General features: G+C 40.3%; 2 protein-coding genes across 2 annotated transcripts in view; both read right to left on the bottom strand.

Moving 5' to 3' along the window:
• Positions 1-21,544, bottom strand: part of GRIN3A (glutamate ionotropic receptor NMDA type subunit 3A) — a 164,086-nt gene that overhangs the window by 5,852 nt on the left and 136,690 nt on the right. The window contains exons 7-8 of the mRNA XM_017527772.2: positions 4,357-4,521; positions 2,941-3,017 (exon numbers count right to left, since the gene is read on the bottom strand). Of these exons, the coding sequence (XP_017383261.1) occupies positions 2,941-3,017; positions 4,357-4,521 (242 nt within the window). The remainder of the gene's footprint in view (positions 1-2,940; positions 3,018-4,356; positions 4,522-21,544) is intronic.
• PPP3R2 (protein phosphatase 3 regulatory subunit B, beta) lies at positions 11,543-14,881 on the bottom strand. The gene has a single exon (XM_017527773.2). It carries the CDS (start codon positions 14,814-14,816, stop codon positions 14,295-14,297), a length of 522 nt encoding a protein of 173 aa, XP_017383262.1. The 5' UTR covers positions 14,817-14,881; the 3' UTR covers positions 11,543-14,294.

Raw genomic sequence — 21,544 nt, 5'->3', positions numbered from 1 at the left:
CTGCTGCATGATGGTTGGCAATATGGAGAGAATCCTCAGGCTTCCCAGTTGATCCAGCTGAGGCCATCATAAACCAGACAGCCCTTAGCTGCTTTCCCCTCCCCTCAAGTTGGCAACAGACGTATGAGCAAACCCAGCCAAAATCAGGCAAGTCTGGCTCAGATCAGCAAACCGCACAGCTGATCCATAAATTAATAAGGAACTTGCTGTTGTTTAAAACATTAGGTATTGGGATGATTTATCACATAGCAAAGACCAACTTATACATGCCCCGAGCTATCGAAACACACACTCCAGACCACCCTGTGGTTCTTTAACATGCTTCATAGGGCATGGGGTGGGTAAAAGTTCTGTAATGAACCCACTTATAGCTCCATTGGCTTTAAACCCGAATCAGAGAAGAGATATAATTTTCCTTCTAGCCTTATAATTCCCTTTAATTTTTTCTTCAAACCTTTTCCTATTGAATTTAATAATCTCAAAGTAATTTTGGGTTGTGCTGTTTTATAGTTTGTAATTTTTATGTGTTTTGGGGTGAGAAGACAGGGAAAAGGGGGATGTTATGTACTAATTGGGAACCCAGTGAGATGATAAACCTAAAACTTACATGAAATCACATGCTGAATAAACCCAGGACTATGTATAAATAGTCTCCTGCAATATGTACCTTATTTTATCTTCATTAAATAAAAAAGGAACAATACCTACTTCCATGGCCCCAAATTTCTCCAAGCATTTCCTGTATCTCATGTTAGTAATTCATTCGTTTATCTATCTGCTCTTTTATTAGTTCAGTAAATATGGAGCACAGGGGAGGGATGTCAAGTTGTAGCAGGCATGAACATTTGTATAGATATTCTTCCAGGAGAATAGGGAGAGCGCATTCGAATACCATACAATGGTTCATAGCAGGGAAAACCTCAGAGTGAGCATCTACACATTTTCTTTGACTGTCTAGGCAGCCACGGTGATAAAGTAAGGTAGGTAAGTAAGAAGACCAGCTGGACTGGTCTTCTGCAGAGCTTTGTATATTTACCTGGTAATATAATACAGAGGAATTAAACAAAAGCTAGACTTTGTGCCCAATTCTAGTTGCTAGCGTCACCAGGCCTCTGGTATTTGATGTGTGGCTCTGGGGTACCTATGAGTGCAAGGTGACAAATGCTGAGAGTAAGACTCAGTGTCTACTTGGAAAAAATAACCCAAGGGGGGTGTTATACTCTTAGCCTCAGTAACATTTAGGCTTTGCTTTGATTGAAGTCTTCTTCAGTCTTAGAGTGTTAGGTAACCAGTGAATGAGCTGTATTTAACACTTAAAATGGGTAAAATAGGCTTCCCTGGAGCAATTATGTAACACTGAGGTTCAGTACTCCACTGGACCATTCCAATGAGACATGACAGCTATGGGACCCCTCATTGTGTTTGACAGGTTGCTAATGTTGGGGTGTGTAGAGGTAAGCACAGGAAATGTGAGCCCAAGATAAACCATGAGCGAATGTTCTCCTTAGCTCCTGAAAATAAGGGGTTCAGGAAGGGAATCTGCCAAGAACAGTGGGTAAGTTGAGTCAAAAGACAAGTGGTTTTCAATTTACATAAGAAAGACGTGCATATGAATCATATCACAGTTGGAGATGGGATCACTGGGCTTCCTGTTTCTATAATAGCTGGAAAACAAATATTTTGTCATTGTGAGATGATACATTTGTTGCTATGTCTTCTTGTGTCACTGTTATTAAAAATTTATGCTAAAAATAGAAAAAATAGATGTATCATGACATGACATGACATGAAACAGCTGTGATAGGATTAGTATACAGCTTGTCCCTAACAGACTTGCAATATGATGCAGGAATACCACAGACTGAGGGGCTAGCGGGTGTGCTCACTGACTGGAAAGAAACTTTAAGAGATAAAGGAAATGATTCTGGCAAGCTAGATGCAAACTGGATAGAAGGGGACTGCAGCAGTCCCAGAGGAGATACAATGAAAAAGAATCCTGTTTTCCATCCCTTTTCTTCTATTAGAGAGGTGTGAATGTCAGATTTCAAAACTAGAAAGCCAAGCTTTGAGCTGAGGATATGTCACAGGGGACAGAGTTGCTTGGAGCTGATGCCCTCATCTGAGGCCTCTGAGCATATGAAAGAACCAGGAGGGTTGCCTTAGGCAGCAGGCAGCAGAGACCAGCCAGGAACCAGACCCAAGTGCTTCTGACATCTCTAGTCACCATAGACTAGGGAACAATCATCCACAGCCTGGTGTGGTGAGTGTGAGGAGCTTTGATTTTCAGTTGTCATCAATGCATTTAATGCTTGGCATTTCCTATTCATAAGATGCTCTTTGCTAGGGAGTTTGTAGAAAAGTGCCAGGAAATGAATTAGGCAGGGCATGTCTGTATTGTATTTCCAGTACTCTGTTCCCAGGAGTGCTAGAAAGAAGTAGGGAGTGAAAATATGCCAAAAAGACAGTAAAGCATGGAATTAATTACGTGCAGTACTCATTAATTCTTACGTATATTTTGTACATAATAATAGCTAATATTTATTAGGCATTTCCTTTTGTTTGGAGATTTACATGTATTATCTCATTTAATCTTTACAACTCTAGGAAATAGGTAGTGTTTTTATCTCAACTTTACAAATGAGGAACCTGCGGCACAGAGAGATTAAATAAATGACTTACACATATCATAAGTCTTGGAGACACGATTTGGATCCAGAAAGTTGATCCTAGAGTCCATGGCTACACTTTTAACCATGATAGTATATTGTGTACATTGCATTTCAGTGTCCATATACATTTTTTATTTTGTGTCTCATCTATCTATACTGATTCTGTTGATCGACAAATTGTCCTGATTTGATCTGAATAATTATTTATACAGTTACATCTCTAAGTATTATTTTATAAATGTAAAGACAGTTGCTATTGGCCCCTTCTTACCTCTTTTCCACACGTTTGGTCTTGAAATGCTTCTGCTTTTCCTCTACAAATGACGTGTTTAGTGCTCTGTGTAATCTCTGGCAGGGAGAACAGATTCACAGGTAGAAATTATGAGAAACACATAGGTCAGGGGACAAAGAACTACTTGAGATTTAATGGTATGTGTAGTCGGTACAAACCTTGGCCTCTTTAAATAAATTTCCAGGAATGCCTAAAAATAGAGCAACATTTAGCCTAAAATCTCAAGAGAACAAAAGTTATAATTAGAGGTTATTATTCCACCTGGAGAAACAAAACAGGGATCTGATAGAAAGCTCAGTATTATAAAATGGTATGCGATATAAGGAGGCACAGTCATAACTCATGTGTAGCAAAAGGCCTTCCATAATTGCTAAAGATGAGTAAAAAGTGTAAAATTCTTGACAACCAAAGAAGGGAAGGAGGACTCTTGAGAATTTAATCCTATTAGCATACAATAAGGAAGATCTGAGGAGTTCTCCTAGAAGACCAAATACTTCCCAGGTTGAAAGTAGGAAGAACAGGGTTCAACTATAACAAAACCAATGACAGTAACCTATCTAGAAAAAAAAAAGTGTTACCAAAGTGAGGAGGTTGGCATGAGGGCGTATGAATACATGAATGGGGTAAATGCAGAGGAAGTGACAGCCTCCCTGCTGGGAGGTAATCCACGGTACACTGGGGGGCAGGAGGAGGTCTCACCATAGGAGAGACCAGGATGGCTCATCCAGCCTTGCTGTGGTCAGGTGAAACCGCTCCTTTTGTTAGAGTTCCTCTATCATTATGAAGCCTTCTGATTATATTTTGGCTCTCCATGCCAATTTCCTTCAGGGAGAGATGTGCAAACGAGTGTGCTTGAATTGCCAGTCTGCTTGACAGTTTCACTTCTCCCTGTAAATCAGTGTGTTAATGTCTAGATTAAAGGAAAGAAGTGCGGCCTTGTGAAGCTTGGCCTTGGCCCCATTGGGCCTCAAACCTCTCTGGACCAGGGACAAAGCAGAGAGAATAGGGGCAAGTGGGGTCACTTAACGGGGACCAGGGACTTCAAACTCATTTAATAGTTTCAGTTTTGGCAAGAAAAGAACCTAGGAAATAAATCTTTCACACCATCTTTTCAGACTGTCAGTATTAAGTGAAACCTGGTTAAAAAAAATTGTATTGCTTCTATTATGAGCAACAGTGGAGGATTATAGGTAAGGAGCGGGGCACTGTAAGATAGTTTAAGGGAAATGTGAATTAATGGGATAGAGGGATTGCTTCTTCTATAATGAGAGTGCCTACCCCACCCTCGTTGTTGTGGTAACACCACTTATCAGTCTGACATAGGGTTCTGGAAGCTCCCGTCACTAGGAAGTCTATAGTTTAAGAATATTGGAGCAAGACACTGGCGGCACTCACCTGGCTGGTGTGGAGCCAATATTGCAGCTTAGATTTGTTTTTGATTCGTGGTAGCAGCAGCCTGTATACTATGTGCTCACCAATGGTGGTCAAGATGGAGAGACCAAATCCAATGCATAGCAGCACAAAGAGTCCAGAGAAGTGTTTGATTCCCATTTGCAAAGTCTGTAACAGAACAGGAAAGAAAAGACCATGAATGCAATGAGATACCTGGCCCAATGCTTGTGTACTCAGAGGGATATTCATTTTTTTCTGGACTCAAGGAAAGCTGGAAACTGTTTGTTCCTATGTGTTCTGTGACCTTCATTTTACATCGTGAAAGAAATTCGGCCAGTGTTGGACTGAGGGCTGCCAAGAAGTACCCAATTCCTAGGGTGTGAGAAATAAAAATAAAATTCAAAGCTCTCCAAGTGGCTGAACAAACTTTCTCTTGTCCAAGGGGACCCTGGACAGGATGGCAGGTCTGTCATGCCTCAGTATGCCCTTCCTTATTAACCTTTAGCCATAATTCATTCTTAAGAAGTAAGCAGAAACTAGCTCTGGAAAACAAGAAACTGATAACTCATTGCTTTATCACCTTTAGCTAATCATCTGAGGCTAGATTCTCTCTCCCTCTGCAGTTTCAGTGTGACAACTCACCAGTTTCACAATGCACCCTTCCCAAAAAATGATCACAATCTCCAGATGGTTTGGCCAACTTGTGGAGGATGCACAGTGAGGGTTTTCATGTCCTCCGCTTCACATTTGGACATCCGAAGACCAAAAGCTCCACCCTCGGGTCACGCTGATGCCTCCATTCTTTGAACATGGGGCTCATGAAGAGGCATGAAGCTCAACTGCGCATGTGCATGTATCGCTTTTTATAAATATTCATGGCTCCTCCTATAGCTTATTCAATACATATACTCAGCCACCCCATTCAGCATAAATTCCTGTTCTCGTTTACCCCTCCCTTGAAGTGCTTGCTCTCAGCTTCTGCTGAGGCTACGCTTCCCAGTCTGCAGGATGGGTGGCCTGCTGGCTGCAACCCTTTATGAGAAATAAAGAAATCCTGTCCAAATTTATGAAGCTCATGGTTCTTCAGTTGACAGGTGCTATTCATATGTTAATCCCATTGTGCAAATAGCCCCTGGAGTTGTGCCAAGGCCCTGGGTCTGGACCACCCTATAGTCTTAGAGATTGAGAGAGAGAGAGAGAGAGAGAGAGAGAGAGAATTGAAACAATTTAATTGAAACATTGCGTCGCTGTCAAGGAAGGGACCTCCCTTAGGGGCAGAGAAGTAGTAGATTTGAGGGGAAAAAGATGGTGAGTTCAGTAACTAGAATGTAGATCTGGTAGGGAACATGGAAATTATCTAGTTAATTTTTACAGATGAGGAAAGTGAGACCAGAAAAGTGCAGTAAACTGAGCCAAGTTACAAAAATAGATATAAAGAGAGAGAAGGAACCTAATAATATTTATTGGTTGCTTACTTTCTGCCAAGTGTTTTACATTAAAATAGATATTATAACCTCAATTTTATAACTAAGGAAAGTGGAGTTCCTGCAGCTTTTAAGTGGCAGAGTTGGTCTTACAGTCCATTTCTGTTCAGCTCCAAAGCCTGGGCTCTTTCTGCTATACTGCTCTATACCAGAACAGCAGCAGTTAATGGCAACAATAGTAGTTACAGTAAATATATGTGGCCAGAACTTTACTAAGTGATTTGTATAGATTATCTAAGAAAACTCTCACATGAACTCTAAAATGGCCATTATTTAGCCACTATTTAGACATTAATGACAAGAGTCAACCCTGTAGAAGGAAAAACATTGAATATATTGAGTTTATACTATGTGCCAGGGACTCTTCTGAGTATCAAGAGATGGAGATAGAAGGAAGTTGTATCTTCCCTTTTAAGCAGCTTGAGGCTAGGGAGAAAACAAATGTATTCCTTCATGATATGTTTGATCCACACTTCTGGGATTTGTGGGGAAGATGGCTCATGGATAACATTTGAATAAAAGAGGCAGGATGGGGAGGTGGGGTGGGGAACGTGGACATACTAACCTGAAGGTAGCATAAACAAAGGAAAAAAGACATGACTTTTCTAGACAGTGGTATAGTGTTGTGAAACTGACTGCTGTGGCTGAAGGGAGGGTACTCAAGGCATGAACAGTGCCATAGTTTGAATGTATGTGTCCCTCCCAAACTCCTATGTTTAAACTTAAACCCCAAGGGTTGGTATTAAGAGCCCTCAGGAAGGGATGGATGAGTGTCCTTATAAAAGGGCTTGAGGAAGCTAGCTAGCCCGTTTTGTTGCCCTTCCACCCATTCACCATGTGAGGACACAGCATTTGTCCCCTATGGAGGACAAGCAGCAAGGTGCATCTTGGAAGCAGAGACAAGGCCCTTACGAAGATACTAAACTTGCTTTAATGTTGAACTTCCAGGCTCCAGAACTGTGGGAAATACACTTCTCTTTCTAATAAAGTACCCAGTTTCAGGTATTTTGTTCTAATGGCACACATGGACAAAGATTTTCAGTGAGAGGGAGAAATGGCCACACTGGGCAAATCCTCAGATGCCGTGCTAAGGAACCTGGGTGTTAGCCCTTTGCTGGAAGGTTTTGGTCATCATTATCACTGGTAATTATTTAGCATTTAATATGTGTAAGGCACAGTTCTGAGCACTTTATCAATGTAGCAACTTGCCTAATCTTTATGACACTCTATAAGGTAAATAGTGGTATAATCTCCATTTTGTAAGTGAAGAAAGTAAGCAACAAAGAAGGTCCAAAACTTGTCCAAGGTCACGTGGCTGGCGAAGGTTAGAGCTGGGATATTCAAACCCATGCAGTCTGTTTTCAGAGCCTACAGTCTTCACTGCCTCATTTGTCTGATGTGAACGATCATCCTGTTCTCTTTAAAGCATTTTCCTTTCATTCTCCCTACCTCTGACCCACCTCAATTGTGGAGAAACAGCAAGCCAGGCATGATTCAGGCATGGGTTGCATAGGGAAGTCTATCTGGGGGTCAGGACTCAAGGGCAAAGCTTGGAGATTTCAGGCTTTGTTGGAACCTGACTTAGAAATCTTTTTCCCTCTATGCCAGTACTGCAGGCTATGACTCAAAGACCAGTGTTAGGGTCCCTAGAAAAGAAAAGACTAGAGCTGAGCAGTGGCTCGGAGCAGGTACCAGCTCTAGGAGATTGGCACGAGGCACAAAAACCAGGTGGATGACCTGGGAATGTAGGCTGAAGCCCAGCCCCAGGAAACAAGGAATGCTGGTCTGGAAAAGGCTTTGGTAGAGAAGCACACTGGACCCCTAGGGCTTCAGAAGTGCTAGGGATTTTCCTGCGACATCTCCGTGCAAATGGTGGCCAGCTGCATAAAGCTGACATGCAGAAAGTACATACAAATGTGTCTGAAAATAGTCCTTGGTCTAGACCTATTTTAATGTATACAGGATATGGCTATTACATGAAGAATTCAGTGAGTTATTGCTGCGGATTAAGAACAGACTGGGAAAATTTATTTTGGACTTTAACATCATCAAACATTCAGTTAAACTCTGAGCATATGGGCACTACTTTTGTATAAGACACTGCCAAGATGAGGAAGAAAAATGTAAATTGCAGTGAGTCATCTTGCTTTTAAAGACATGGTTCCCTCTGTTTTCTTGTGCATAACAATAATCAGTCTTATTTTTCTCTTAGTACCTTAATAACAAATAGCCCGTATTCAGTTTATATTATACACTTTTTTTCTTTAAACTTCTGTTGTTTATACCCACATGCTAATAGACTAACAGAGGTAGTTATTGTTATTAAATTGGGCATTTAATACATACGCCAGATACAATATATGTGAGTCTGGTTGAGGACAGTTGGGTAAGATTGTGTGGTGTAATCGTTTTGAATTAAAAAATATATATTTAACAAGAATCATGAAGAGAGAGGAAAAAGAGATTCATTCAGAGAAACTGGAATTTTCTCATTAACCAAGACATAGTGAAAGATCACACTTAACAAAAGAAACAAAAGAGGAGGTAATTTATTAATACAAAATCCAGGGAGAGACTGCATGAGCCTGTGAGTAGTGCTCACGCATTTGGATAGACAAAAGCTTTTTGACAGCAACTCTCTGCATTCTTGTAACGTGGAAACTGCTTAGTGGCTCATCAACATGGCGCTGCCCATGTTGCTGAGGAGATACTTCTGTCTTTCTGTTTCTTGGGCTTCTTGAGCCCCCAACTTTTCTAAGCTTGGGCAACCATATTTTAGGTTTGAAAATGGTACTTAATTTGCCACATTAGCTCTGTTGTGCAGTTTTGAAAAATTTATTACTAAAACAACTCAGAAAGATATTTTTAAGAATGAAATGTGAGATTACCCATAATCCTACAAAACACTCACTTTCAATTCTCCATTTTCTCTTCTGAACAATGACCATATGCACACATATTTTTCAGAGTTCTAAACATAGGATATAACAAGTTTGAATTATGCTTTTAAACAAACTTATTTTCTAACAAACTATTTTAATATTAATTTCTAAAAATATTTTCTAAATATTATTTTATTTATTAATTTAGTGGCCTAACACTATTACCTATTATTTTTTATTATAATTGACTTGACTAATCCCAAACTGTAGGTGTTTAATTTTTAAAATATTATAATTTTTTGTATATATAACAAATATTGCTACAATAAAAAATTTTGTGTATACCATTTTTTTTTCTGTTTTTGAGACAGAGTTTTGCCGTCTCCCAAGTCAGAGTGCAGTGGAGCAATCTCAACTCACTGCAACCTCTGCCTCTTAGGTTCAAATGATTCTCCTGCTTCAGCCTCCCAAGTAGTTGGGACTACAGGCATGCACCACCATGCCTGGCTAATTTTTGTATTTTTATTAGAGATAGGGTTTCACCATGTTGGCCAGACTGGTCTTGAACTCCTGACTTCAAGTGATCCTCCTGCCTTGGCCTCCTAAAGTGCTGGGATTAAGGCATCAGCCAGCATGCCTGGCCATGTATAGCGTTTTAAAATATTTTTCTTTCTTTCAGATATATATAGCAATGAGTGAGATTACCTGGTCAAAAGGTACAACCATTCTGATGACTTGTGATGTGTAAAATGACCCATGAAAAGGGTGGAAGCCATTTCCAATGCCACAAAAGATGCTGCAATGCTCGGGACCTTCTATTTTTGCCAATTCTGTTTTACAATTCATCATTTTTTTCCTGTTTTAAATATTGTAATTTATATTTATTGAATTAGTAAGGCAATTTTTCCATGTTTGTTTTACCTGTCTCCTTTTGTATGAATCATGTAATGACTTTTTTTGCACATATATTTATGCATATCAGACACAGTGAGACTTTTTGTTGAAAAACTGCTAACCCTTTTGCTAACATGTTATGTTTCCCCTTTTTTATGTTTTCCTGTTATCTTTGTTTTGTTAAATTTTACACAGGTATAATTTATTTTGATTATTGTACAATCTTCTACCATTTCAGGCATTAGAAAACGTCAATTGCAGGAATAAATAGTTTGTGTCCAGTGTTATATTTTTGAAAAATACTGAACACTTCAGTCCATTTTGAACTTTTGTGCCGAAGAATGTAACTATGTTAATTTTTCTTCACCGAAACTCTTAATTTTATCTCAATATTTCAGAGGCTCCTTAGTCAATAAAAGGCTACTTCCATCTTAGAGTGGCCTGCATTTCTTTGTACTAATTTAGGTTTTTATTAAAAATCTTCAGATTTAAAAAATATTGCTAATTTTAAAAAAGCATTGTAAGAACAAACACCATATAAAACTAATAGCAACAAAAGCAAACATTTGTAGGTCAGAGTTAGCCTATAAATGGTCAGATTATGTCCTCTGATCTACACAGCTTTATTGCTACTTTGGTGACCCTTCAGTGTTATAATTTTTCATTATGATCAGTGAATTCCTAAGGATTCATGATTTATAGTTCACAGTCACTGGCCACTGGGGTAGGTACAGTAGCTGACACAGGAGCAGAGGAGTCCAGTCTGATTCTCAGCCTAGTGGCCTTGTTCCTCTGCCACTTGTCCCATAACGACACTTTGCTGAGCCTCTTCCTGTTCAAAGTATTCAAAATAGATCTAACACCCTAGCAGACTAACTAGCTACTCTGTATCTTAATAGAGAGAAAGAATCAGTAGTATAAGTGAAGAATGGAATTTATAATTTTTTTTTGTACAGATATGAACTACTGATTATAGCTCGCGGGAAGGTTGGAATTTGTAATTTTTTTAAATAAAATATTGTTTTCATTTAAAAAAATTGTATCGTTCCTTGGACAGTGGCTTAGAAATTTGTAATTTAAAAAAATATTTCTGGAAGATATTTTTTCCTTGGTAATGTTTCTAAAGCATGATAGAATATAAATCAAAGCTAAATGGAACTTGCTGAGGCCATATTTTTTTCTCTGTTTCAGAAAGAGTGTTAGTGGTCTGGGGATTGCAACATATGGTAGAGAGCAGACACCATCATTAACATAGGATTCATAACAACATATAGTGACTGATCTCAGTAGCCTCAGAGCATATTGGTTTGTGTTATCAGTTTAATGTAAATACTGTCACCTGTTTCATCAAGATGAGCCAAAGGTGGAACATGGTTTAAAACTGTCTTGTCTAACATATCTGTTTCATTGCAATACATAGAACCAACGAGGCGGAGGCTGCTTGTTCTTTGACAAACAGTTGACCTCTTTAGGCTTCAGTTTCATAATTTATGAAAACTGAGACTCGATTTGATTACATAGTTAAGACTATAATATATAGTTATATATATAAAAAATATAGTTAAGACTATATATATTATATATATCATGTATTATATATATAATATAGTTAAGATTATATATTATATATATAATATAGTTAAGACTATGATATAGTTAAGACTATAATAAATAATTTGAGATAGGTAGATATAGGAGCTATAAAAATAAGATAAATGCAGAGAGGTAGAAATAAAGTCAGGATATGGGGTCAGAAATCCTGATTCAAATCCATGCTTTGCCACTTACCAGCTGGGTGACTTTGGAGAAGATTCTAGATCTTTACATGGCGTCATCTGTAAAGCTGAAATAATGGCACCAGACTCACAGTGTTGTGATGATTAAACGATATGTATAATAAAGGTTATATCAAAAGTTATGGGACAATTCCTCAATAAGTGTTTATTATTATCACCCCAAGAAACTGTGTAGAACTAGGTTTGCTGGCAACTGGCAATTAACTGACAGGAAAACAAAGCATTGTGATTTGGGAATAAATGTGATTCTTTTAATCCAAATATCCAGTCAGATCTTTCCAGTGTTAAATCCAGATACAGGCTCTCAGTTCAAGGCATTGCCACAAAGCCTTGAGTAACTATGTTAGGTAGACTTATTGGACAATTAGCTTGCTCATCCCAGCCACTCCAGAAACTGAAATACATTTCCTCTCTTTGTTAAATGTGAATATGTAATCCAGCATGCTTCAAACCCTTGGTCATAATTTTAAAATTTCCATATTTTAATGTGCACATTGCAGAGTATATAAATAATGTCTCCCTTTAATGACAATAATGTCCTCTTGGCTAGCATGACTTGTGCTCACTTTCGCCATGTAGAATTGCTCCAAAAAAGAAATAGGTTGGGCTGGAATGAGAGATTTTCTTTTAAAATTTCTCCAGTTCTTAAGTCAAAAAGTTTATTGTCCCCTCTGCAAATGAAGGAGTGGGAGGACCTTGAAAAATTGTTCCCATTGTTTTCTCTCTGGGCTTGGACATGGGCAGGACACAAATGTCCAGTTAATTTTAGAGTGGGCATGGCTAAGAACTAAGTGTTCAAAAGCAACCAGTAAGCCTCATGTCTCCCTTTATATTGGTCTTGTAGAAGGGAAGGAAGCGGGAAAAGAAGGCAATTTGTTGGATGAAAGTGGAATTGTGCTCCAGGTATGTTGCATATCTTTTTGAATCCTCAGAATAACCCTGGCATGGATCCTCTTTTTAATTAGGTGGAAAGACACAGAGAGGCTAAGTAAATTATTCATGTTCACACAGCTAAAAAGAGGTGAGTGTGGCAACAACCCACTAGCAACTGAATCTGTGTCTGAATCTTTGAACATTGCATAATGTTAACACCACGGGGTTGGGAGTGTTTATCACAATTTTTAGGGTTGCACAGGAATTGAAGGGGCAAGAATTCCTATTTTTGTGGTTCCTAAATAATCTATTAAATAAAAAAGTATATGGTAGGGTGCCTTGGTAGATGGTTTCCCGGCCAGTGATTAAATTTGTGGACTTCTTTTTTTCTTTCTATTTTTGGTCAAGACCAGTTGTCAGCTTCTTCCAAATAAAATAGCAATAAATCTCCTTGAAACAGATCTTCCGTGTCCTGAAAAAAGTTACTTGAGTGGTATCCCTTAGCTAAGCAAGTGTAGGGAGAGTATGTTTCATTGTTCTGTTGTCTGAAAGCCTAAAGATCTTATATGGGAAGTGGTTCTCTGTGACAAAAAGTATTGGGGTGAAGCTGCAGATGCTGGGGCCAGTCCTAGCCCTGCTCTTCTGAGGACAGTTCCTGCTCTGAGAACTGACAGTAGTATGTGGGACCTCAGGGAGTGAGGAACATTTGGGGTATAGGCAGTGATGTATTTACTGGTAAACTGATTCTCCAAAACAAAACAAAAAAACCCAAAAGCTTTTGTTCCTTTCTCACCATGGCCGATCTAAAGCTACCAACATGACAGAAATGAGTGGGAAGAGACACATGTATTCTGGATCTCTTTCGAAACCACAGGCTCCAGCACGCCCAATGGTGGAGATCTATTAGGGTGTGAGGACTTCTGCGCTGAATGTTCCATTAGCGAAAAGGCTTCCTGGAATGAGAGAACGCTCAGCTTCTCTACTAGGCCCCAGATCTGATTTTCAAAATCAGGATCGCTAGTGTAGCCAACATCCACCTCTGCTGTGGAGACACAATTGTCAGTCTCTTCATCTCTGAGCAACAGACACAATGCCACTTCAGCATCCTAGGGAGATTCCACTGCAGCCTGAATCTTTACTGCCTCTCCTCCGTGGAACAACTGACTAAATGTCCCATTCTCTCCACCTGGGGTAGGGACCAGTGTCAGAGGTGAGAGCACGTTCTGGGAAGGTCCTTGCCCTACTTAGCTGGAAGTCCCCTTCATTGAATTTAATACTGGAGTGGGCTGCCAACCCTGGAAACCCACTGCCACTGAGGCCGACGGTTAAGCTGGCCACTTAATCCAGGCTTAGCATTTCCTAAAAGAGCCCTGAAGCTAGTTTCTGTTCAGAAGTTGGAGCAATGACTCAGGAGGAGGCCAAATGAACTCCTACCCCTTAAACATGCACAGCAATTTCTGGATGCATTGTGGGGAGTGGGGCCACAATCTGCCAAAAGATGGGACTTTGTTCCCCAAGAAAAGTGATTACAAGACGCCCGGCAAAGAGAAATGTATTTGTCCCTGTTGCTACAATAGGAGAGTTAACAATCTGGGAAGATTTCCGAACACAGGCAAATGAAAACAGTTCACCTAACCCCCATGCAAATTATAAATTTCCTCCCTTATACAAAAAGTCATGAGAAATGACAGCAAAACTGTATATTTTCTAATTTTTGAACTTTTAAAGTTCTAGTTTGGTCTTTGCATCAAAATAAAGAGACGTTTATAAAAGCCATTTCCCTCTCTTTCCCCACTATGCTCCTTTGACTTGCTCTTCCCCCTGTAGGGTCCCTTGAGTCATTCAGAGAAGGAGAGTTAATAGCACTGAGCTGGTGATGAAGCTCCTTTTAGGACATGTGGCTTCACAAAGAGAAATACTTCCAGGTAAGTCAGACAGTTGGATGTCTTGAGCAAATCTTGAAAGAGGTAGGGAAGAAAGCAGTTGTTGGGTAGTGCTCCTAAGAAAAACGCTCACATGAGGAGGACCAGCTTCTTGTGGATCTCCAGGTCTCTGACCACAGCACTGAATTCCTCAAAGGATATCTTCCCATCGCCATCCTTGTCCAGGATGATGATGGTTTTGTCTACCAGCTGCTGGAGCTGCCAGTCCTTCAGGTTGTTGCCCACCATCATCTTCAGCACCTGGAAGAGCTCCCCGTTGGAAATGTAGCCGTCTTTATCCATGTCGTAAATGCTGAACGCAAACCTCAGCTTCTGCTCCTCGTCGCTCTTGACGCTGAACTGGGAGGCCCCCCGGATGAATTCCTTGAAGTCCACCTCTCCATTGCCGTCGGTGTCGAAGACGTCGATCACTCGCTGCACCAACGGGTTGTGGCGCAGCTCTGGCAGGGACATGAACTCCTCCACGCTCAGAGAGCCTGATTTGTCCAAGTCCAGCTTCTTAAAGCTCCTGCCCAGCCTTTTGATTTCATCATTGTCAAAGTGGGAGCACATCTCAGCCGGGTAACTGGCCTCGTTTCCCATCGTGGACATCTGGCAACGGCCGGGGCTCGCAGGGTCGGAGGAGGGAGCAGGGGTGGTGCGCTCGGGCCGGGCGCGGGCCCAGTCGGTTGAGTGGGGGTAGAAGGCTCCTGGGGGGAGTGGGAGTCAAGCAGCAGGGTAGGGGAGCGGAGGGAGGGGCGGCAGGTCAGTGAGGGTGGGTGGAGAAAGGGGGGTAAAGGGGGAGGAAGGGGAGGAGGGCGCTGTCTGGACAGGGGTATAGGGAGGAGAAAGTGGAGCCTGGGGGTGCCCAGGAGAGGCAGAGGTGGAGAGCTGGGCTGCCCCTCCTATTTTCCTCCTCTCAAACTCCTTGTACCTTTCCATGATAACCCCGATTTCCCTGGCAATTATTTTATCTACTTATTTCCTTTTATTCCCCTCTGAGAAAGTAAACTCCAAAGGGGAAAGGGTCACATCTGTATTATTCACTGCAGTATCCCAGCAGCACAGTGCTCCACAGGCAAGATGTGCTTAATAAATATATGCCGAACGACTGAGCTGCAACCAAGGACACTGCAAACTTACTTTACTGGCCTAGCGTAAGGACAAAACGAGGTGACACATCAAGGCATTGATAGAGTGTGGTTTCCACTATTCTCTGGGAGGGGAAGTCAGGGTTGACATCCTTCTGTACCTTTTTCAGGACATAAGATTCAGAGTGTAAGAGACCACGCTGATATCACACAGAATTTCTTGCATGCATCACCTACAGGCACTAACATATTCCTGAGGAGTATAAACAATTCAGGGCGTTTTCCAAGAAGACCCAGGTCTCCAGAGCACAGCCTCTGTTACTTTCTTCCCTCCAATCCATCATCTCATGCCCAAGTCCCATCATTGTTGTTGGTGCCTCAGGGCAATTCTGCAGAATACTTCGGGGGAATGGTTGCAATGTGTCCAAAGAAGCCTTTTGTGTGTGTGGAGAGTGACAGTCGCCTCTGGATGATCTCACTTTTCTCCTTTTGTTTCAACTAGATCTGTTCTTTCTGTTGGAGGTGAATCTCACGTGCCTTCTCATATTCCTTCTTCCTTTAGGAACAAGTCAGTTACTCCAAATGCATAAGAAACAAATGTGGTTCAAGAGCAAACAGTTCAAAGGGAGACGGGGAAACCTCAGGCCACTAAATCGAACTGAAAGAGGCAAACACTCCTTCGCTTTAAAAAATGTCGGCAAGTTCTGTGTTCTTTAGTTCAGCCAAAAGATCAGTCTAAAGATAAGCATGCTGAAATAAGCAAAACTAAGCCACTGACCACCTTATCATTAGGTCTGGCTTTTTTATTTTCCTCTATAAACACATGATAATCTATGGATATGTTTTAAAGCTGATAGTGGGTATTACATAAATGAAACCCCTTTTCCCAATTGGACTGTGATATTGGAACATGCTTTATTTTACTTGCTTGCTTTTCAGTTATTCGGAGAAATGAGCAGGGTACAGTTTGGATACAAACCTACTGAATTTGCAGTGTTAAGGATACCACCTGAAATTATATTACAGGATGCCCAAAATCAGTGTTGGTCTCTAAATGCTTCCAACCACTGTAGCGTGTGTTCTTTCTAAAGCGCAAAGACCTTTCTGGACTCTCTGGGGGAAATACTCAGGCCCTGGAGCTGCAGTTCTGAAAAATCAGAAACCTCAGGGGCAAGGACAGAACTCTACCTTTTGGGCATGCAGTGGGGCCCGGAGTCTCTAGAATTGTGTTATTGGCCTCATCTTCTGTCTTTGATCACAGCATAGTCCCGCTTCTTGGCTGCAAGTGAAAGACTCTACCTCGAAGAAGCTTAGCACAAAAGGTAATTTGTTGGAAGAATCTCACATAATCAGAAGAAGAGCTGAATGATTCAGTCTTAGGAAGGGTGAGGATCCCACTGGGTTTAAGGAAAACTTGGAACCAAGACCTCAGGACCAGTTATGTAATTTGCAGCGTCCTTTGTTTGAAAATGATTAAGAACTTCAAGATGGCCACAAGAGAACATTAAACAAGTACAGGACCTTATGTGAATGCATGGGCCACATGCCCATGAAGCTGGCCCTACAAGGAGCTGCGCCCAGTGCCCTCTCTGTGCCTTTCGCATACACTTCTCTTTCCTTAACTCCCTCCTATAACAAAGCAATTCCTCCACATTACAGAGGACATGACCACTGACAGATTCTAAGTTAAGACTTTGGAGTTTTATCATCAGAAAAGACAGACTTTTCCCTGTTCTACTTAGATGCCCATAAATCCCAGTAGCAGGCTCTGATTGGTCTCACTTGGGTTGCGTTCCCACCCCTGAGCCATCGGACATGGCTTACAACAAATGAAAGCTTCTATTTGAACCTCATGGGTGGAGCTGGGGTGGGGAGTGGGGGCTGGGTAGGAAGAGCAGGTACCAAAAGAAGCACATGCTCACTTGTCAGAATGGGTAATGCTGAGCAGACAGAACAACCGATGGGCGTTAGACAGGTCCATTAGTGCTGACTCTGTAGGAGAGAGGAAGTGTTTTCAACTCCCTTCAGTTTTGCCAACTGAATGGGCCACAGATCTTGCTATTGCTACAGGTCTCCACTAGCTCATTCATTTCTGCCTGGTCTGTCTTATTATTTGCTAAATATCCCTTCGCCTCTGTGTAGATAGAATCAGTATCCCATTTGCAGACATTCTTGAGAGTTTTACAAACTGTGGGTTACAACATGTTAGTGAGTGGTGAAGTTGGTTTAGTGAGTTATAAGCAACATCAAAAAAGTAGAATAGCAGATTACTGAAGAGAAAGTATCATCAGGTAAAGGGAAGTACTGTTACTTCATAAAGCTGCTGTTTCCATTATATTGACATATAGCTATGTAAAACTAAATATAATATATACATGATAAAGGCATACCAGGCCATTCTGGATTTGCAATATGACATTTTCTTTCTTGGGTTACAGTAAAAAAGACAGTCTGACATATGTTATGGAACACAGTGTTTTGATATCTTATGTTATAGGCTCATGCCATGAGAATAACTCAACAGCAAAAACACCTTCATACTTGTTGATTCTCTGTGAGATCAGTATGTGAGGATAAAGTAGATGGATCTCGAAATAATAATCTATAGCAGTACTATCCAATTATATATGTAGTTTTAAAATTTTTTAGTAACATTAAAAAGTAAAAAAGTGAATTTTAATAATATATTTATATTAACCCAATATATGCAAAGTATTACCATTTTAACATGTAATCAATATTGTCATTTATGAATGAGTTCTTTTACACCTTTTTGTACTGTGTGTATTTTATATTTACAGCACATCTCAGTTACAGCTCACAACATTCCCAGTGCTCAGTAACTACATGTGACCATCATATTGGACAGCACAGATCTAGACAGTTTAATGGAAAAGGAAAGGTTTGGAAGCTGAAATATTTAATGGTTGAATTATTGTCCCAATTGACTGAATTAATTAGGTATAAAAGAGGTATTATTAGGTATTATATTTTATAAGGTAGAAAGAATTGAAAATGGGGACGACCCAACATCAAATCTTATCTGTTCACTTAGTAGCAGTAAAACCTTTGACACGTTGCTTGACATTAATTTTCTCATACGAAAAATGGGGCTAATCATATCTATTTAGTATAGTTTTATGAGTATTAAAGCTAATGTTAGTCAATATAAGTCATTATCATGATTGCTATTGTTACTAATTTTATTGTTGCTTAACCTGCTAGTAGAGACGAAGGCTTAAAGGATACCAGCCTGCCCTGGACACTTAAGTGTACGTACGGCCACATAACAACACTCCTCATGCATCGGTTGCAATATGCCACACACTGCTCACACACTGTGCCAGCACTCAAGCCGCCTCCTCCAGTTCAGAACTCTTTGAGGACTGAACGTAGACCTTCCGTAACAGACTTGAGAAATGCAGTAACCAACATCACTGGCCCATCAGGCACTCTTAGGGATTCCTCACAAATCTTGCTCTGTTGCCTAGACATTCTCCTGAGTAATTCCTTCATAGTCATTTAGAAAGGAGCTCCCCGTGTGAAAACTTTTAATCAGCTGTATTTCCCTATGTGAGTGTGTGCTTAGGAGGTAGCAAAAGGGTAATGGAGAGAGCATAGCGGGTAAGTAGTAGGTTCCAGCCTCAGCTCTTTCCCTCATTAGCTGTGAGCCTTTGAGTGAAGCTGTTACTGCATCAGTCTCAAAGTCCTCATCTGTGAAATGGTGGTAATACTTATACCTGCTTAACCTACTGATGTGTTGTTATGAGAGTCAGACGAGGCAGAGTATATAGAAATCTCACAGGAATGTTGAATGGTCACACAGACAGTACTGGGAAGATGGTACCACTTCACTAAAATAATTCAGGTGTCCAGGCAGATCCATTCTACTCTGTGCTGCAGAGGATGTAACATTATGCTAAATCTGGAGTTTTAGTCAATGTGAGGTTGAGTTCCCATTGTTCTACATTTCATAAACCGTGTGGTTCAGCATTATTATGGGACTCAGCACCATTGTTCTTAGTCATTTCCATGGAAAACACTATTTGTTACTTTTTCTGTTCAGCACTGTGGATTGACGTGGACTGTGGGACATCCACTGAAGTAGGTAAATTAAAAGGGCTGACTGACTGTTTTGGAAGAAACCAGGAGCCTTGATGGCACTTCTATTTCAGCAAGTCATTTTTTTTTTTCCCTCAAAAGTTTTCAAACAAAGAACTATGAGTTGGTCACATGTAAAAATAACTGACATTAGAAAATGAAACTGACAGAAATGGAAATGATGAGATCTGAGGTTCATAATAAAGCTTCATTTTTCAAGCCAGTCAGGAGACCAGGTTCCTCAACAGGGTCACACAGCTATTCTAGAAGCTATACAGGTGGTTCTTGACATCTGGTTGGAAGCTCTCACCTTTCTGTAGCACTGCCGGTCACCATATTTAATAACCATTAAAGTACTGACATTAGCCAGTGTAGACTGTGGAATCAGCTTAAGTTTAAACTGTTTCTGAGCATCAGGTTTGTCATTTGCAAAGGAGGAATAATATAGTGGTATCGTAGCATTATTGTAGTTATATGTGAGATAACACCTATAATAAAAAATATTTTTAGAAAGCATCTAAAATAGTGTCAGCACACAGGTACTGAATATATGTTATACCTTGTCTCTTTTATTTTCCCTTTCCTAATTCTTTTTTTTTTTTTTTTTTTTTTTTTTTTTTTTGAGACGGAATTTTGCTCTGTTGCCTAGGCTGGAGTGCAGTGGTGCGATCTTGGCTCACTGCAACCCTCATCTCCCTCATGTTAGTCAATATAGTCAGTCATTATTACATTGAATATAATCATTAAATCATTATTAAACCCCTTTATTGAGGTTTAAGGAATTCTTTTGCCTCAGCCTCCCGAGTAGCTGGGACTATAGGTGCATGCCACCATGCCCGGCTAATTTTTTGTATTTTAGTAGAGATGGGGTTTCACTGTGTCACCCAGGCTGATCGTGAACCCCTGAGCTCAGGCAATCTGCCTGCCTCGGGCTCCCAAAGTGCTGGGATTACAGGCATGAGCCACCATGCCCAGCCCCGTTCGTAATTTTTCATTTGCTTTTATGAAGCAGAAATTTGACTATGACTGTATATATGTATTTTACCTTTTTTGGATGTGACAAACCTTATTTCAAATTTAAATTCACTTAGAAAATGTATATTGAGCATCTCCTATGTGCCAAGGCAATGGGGTTTTCTGCAATGAATAAGGCATAGTCTCCTGAGAAATACAGTTTCACCATTGAGAAATCTATAGTTTAAGAAGCAGTATGGCTTTAAGCCATACTATACTGACTATTTGGTCAGTATTTTATGTTTACCATGTATATTCAAAAGGATTAGGAATAATATGTTTGGTTTTCTTTTGTAATACTGAGATGGTGCTTAATGAGTTTTGGTGTGTATGGCTTTAAATAAGAGTTTTGCTATTTAACAACTCTGTGACCTTGGCCAAGTTACTTATCTGAATCTTTTCACTCATCTGTAAAATAAGGACAATGATTACTCACAGCATCACTTTCAGGATTAAATGAGATAGATTATAAGAAGTAGGCTCAATGCCTGTCACATAGTAGGTACAGAAATGGTAGAGATTATAATTATTGCTTACTTTAGGTTGCATAAAAACTCAGATAGACTGTTTGCATACATACACACAGATATATTCAGCTATTTATTTGTTTTCTCAACAAATATTTATTGAGCATCTACTATATGAGACGAATACCTCACTGACCTAGAGTGGATACTTTTCTTGTTGTCCCTGTTCTCCTGGAGCTTACAGTTTTGACAGGAAGATGGACATTAACTAAATTATCATGTCCATAGACGTAAAGGGGCACCTGCCTTGAGAAGTACATGGTGCCGGGAGAGTTTGGACAACAGGAAACCTTTACTGGGAAAATGATTCACCTACACTCTTAAGTAGAAGTTAAGTAGATATTCTTGGAAGGAATGAGTTTTCCAGGTAGAAGAAGCTCCATGTGCAAAGAGGCCCTAGGGCAGGAGGAACAAAACAAGTAGGAGGGACTGAAAGAACACCAGTGTGACCGGACTAGGGAGGTCAAGGGAGAGCATGGTATTAGATGAAGCGGTAAGATGGTTTGAACATTCCTCACACAATGAAGAAAGGGCAACATTTACTCAATTATTCTTTTTTATTTTTTGAGACAGAGTCTCGCTCTGTCACCAGGCTGGAGTGCAGTGG

This window comes from Cebus imitator, unplaced genomic scaffold, assembly GCF_001604975.1.
Source record: "Cebus imitator isolate Cc_AM_T3 unplaced genomic scaffold, Cebus_imitator-1.0 Scaffold51, whole genome shotgun sequence".
NCBI classification, from domain to species: domain Eukaryota; kingdom Metazoa; phylum Chordata; class Mammalia; order Primates; family Cebidae; genus Cebus; species Cebus imitator.
Note: the sequence above shows the minus strand (reverse complement) of the source record. Positions and strands in the feature narration are given on the sequence as shown.

What these genes read in the sequence shown, in the direction of transcription:
- PPP3R2 (XM_017527773.2), bottom strand. Translation starts at nt 14,816, where the DNA reads ATGTCCACGATGGGAAACGAGGCCAGTTACCCGGCTGAGATGTGCTCC.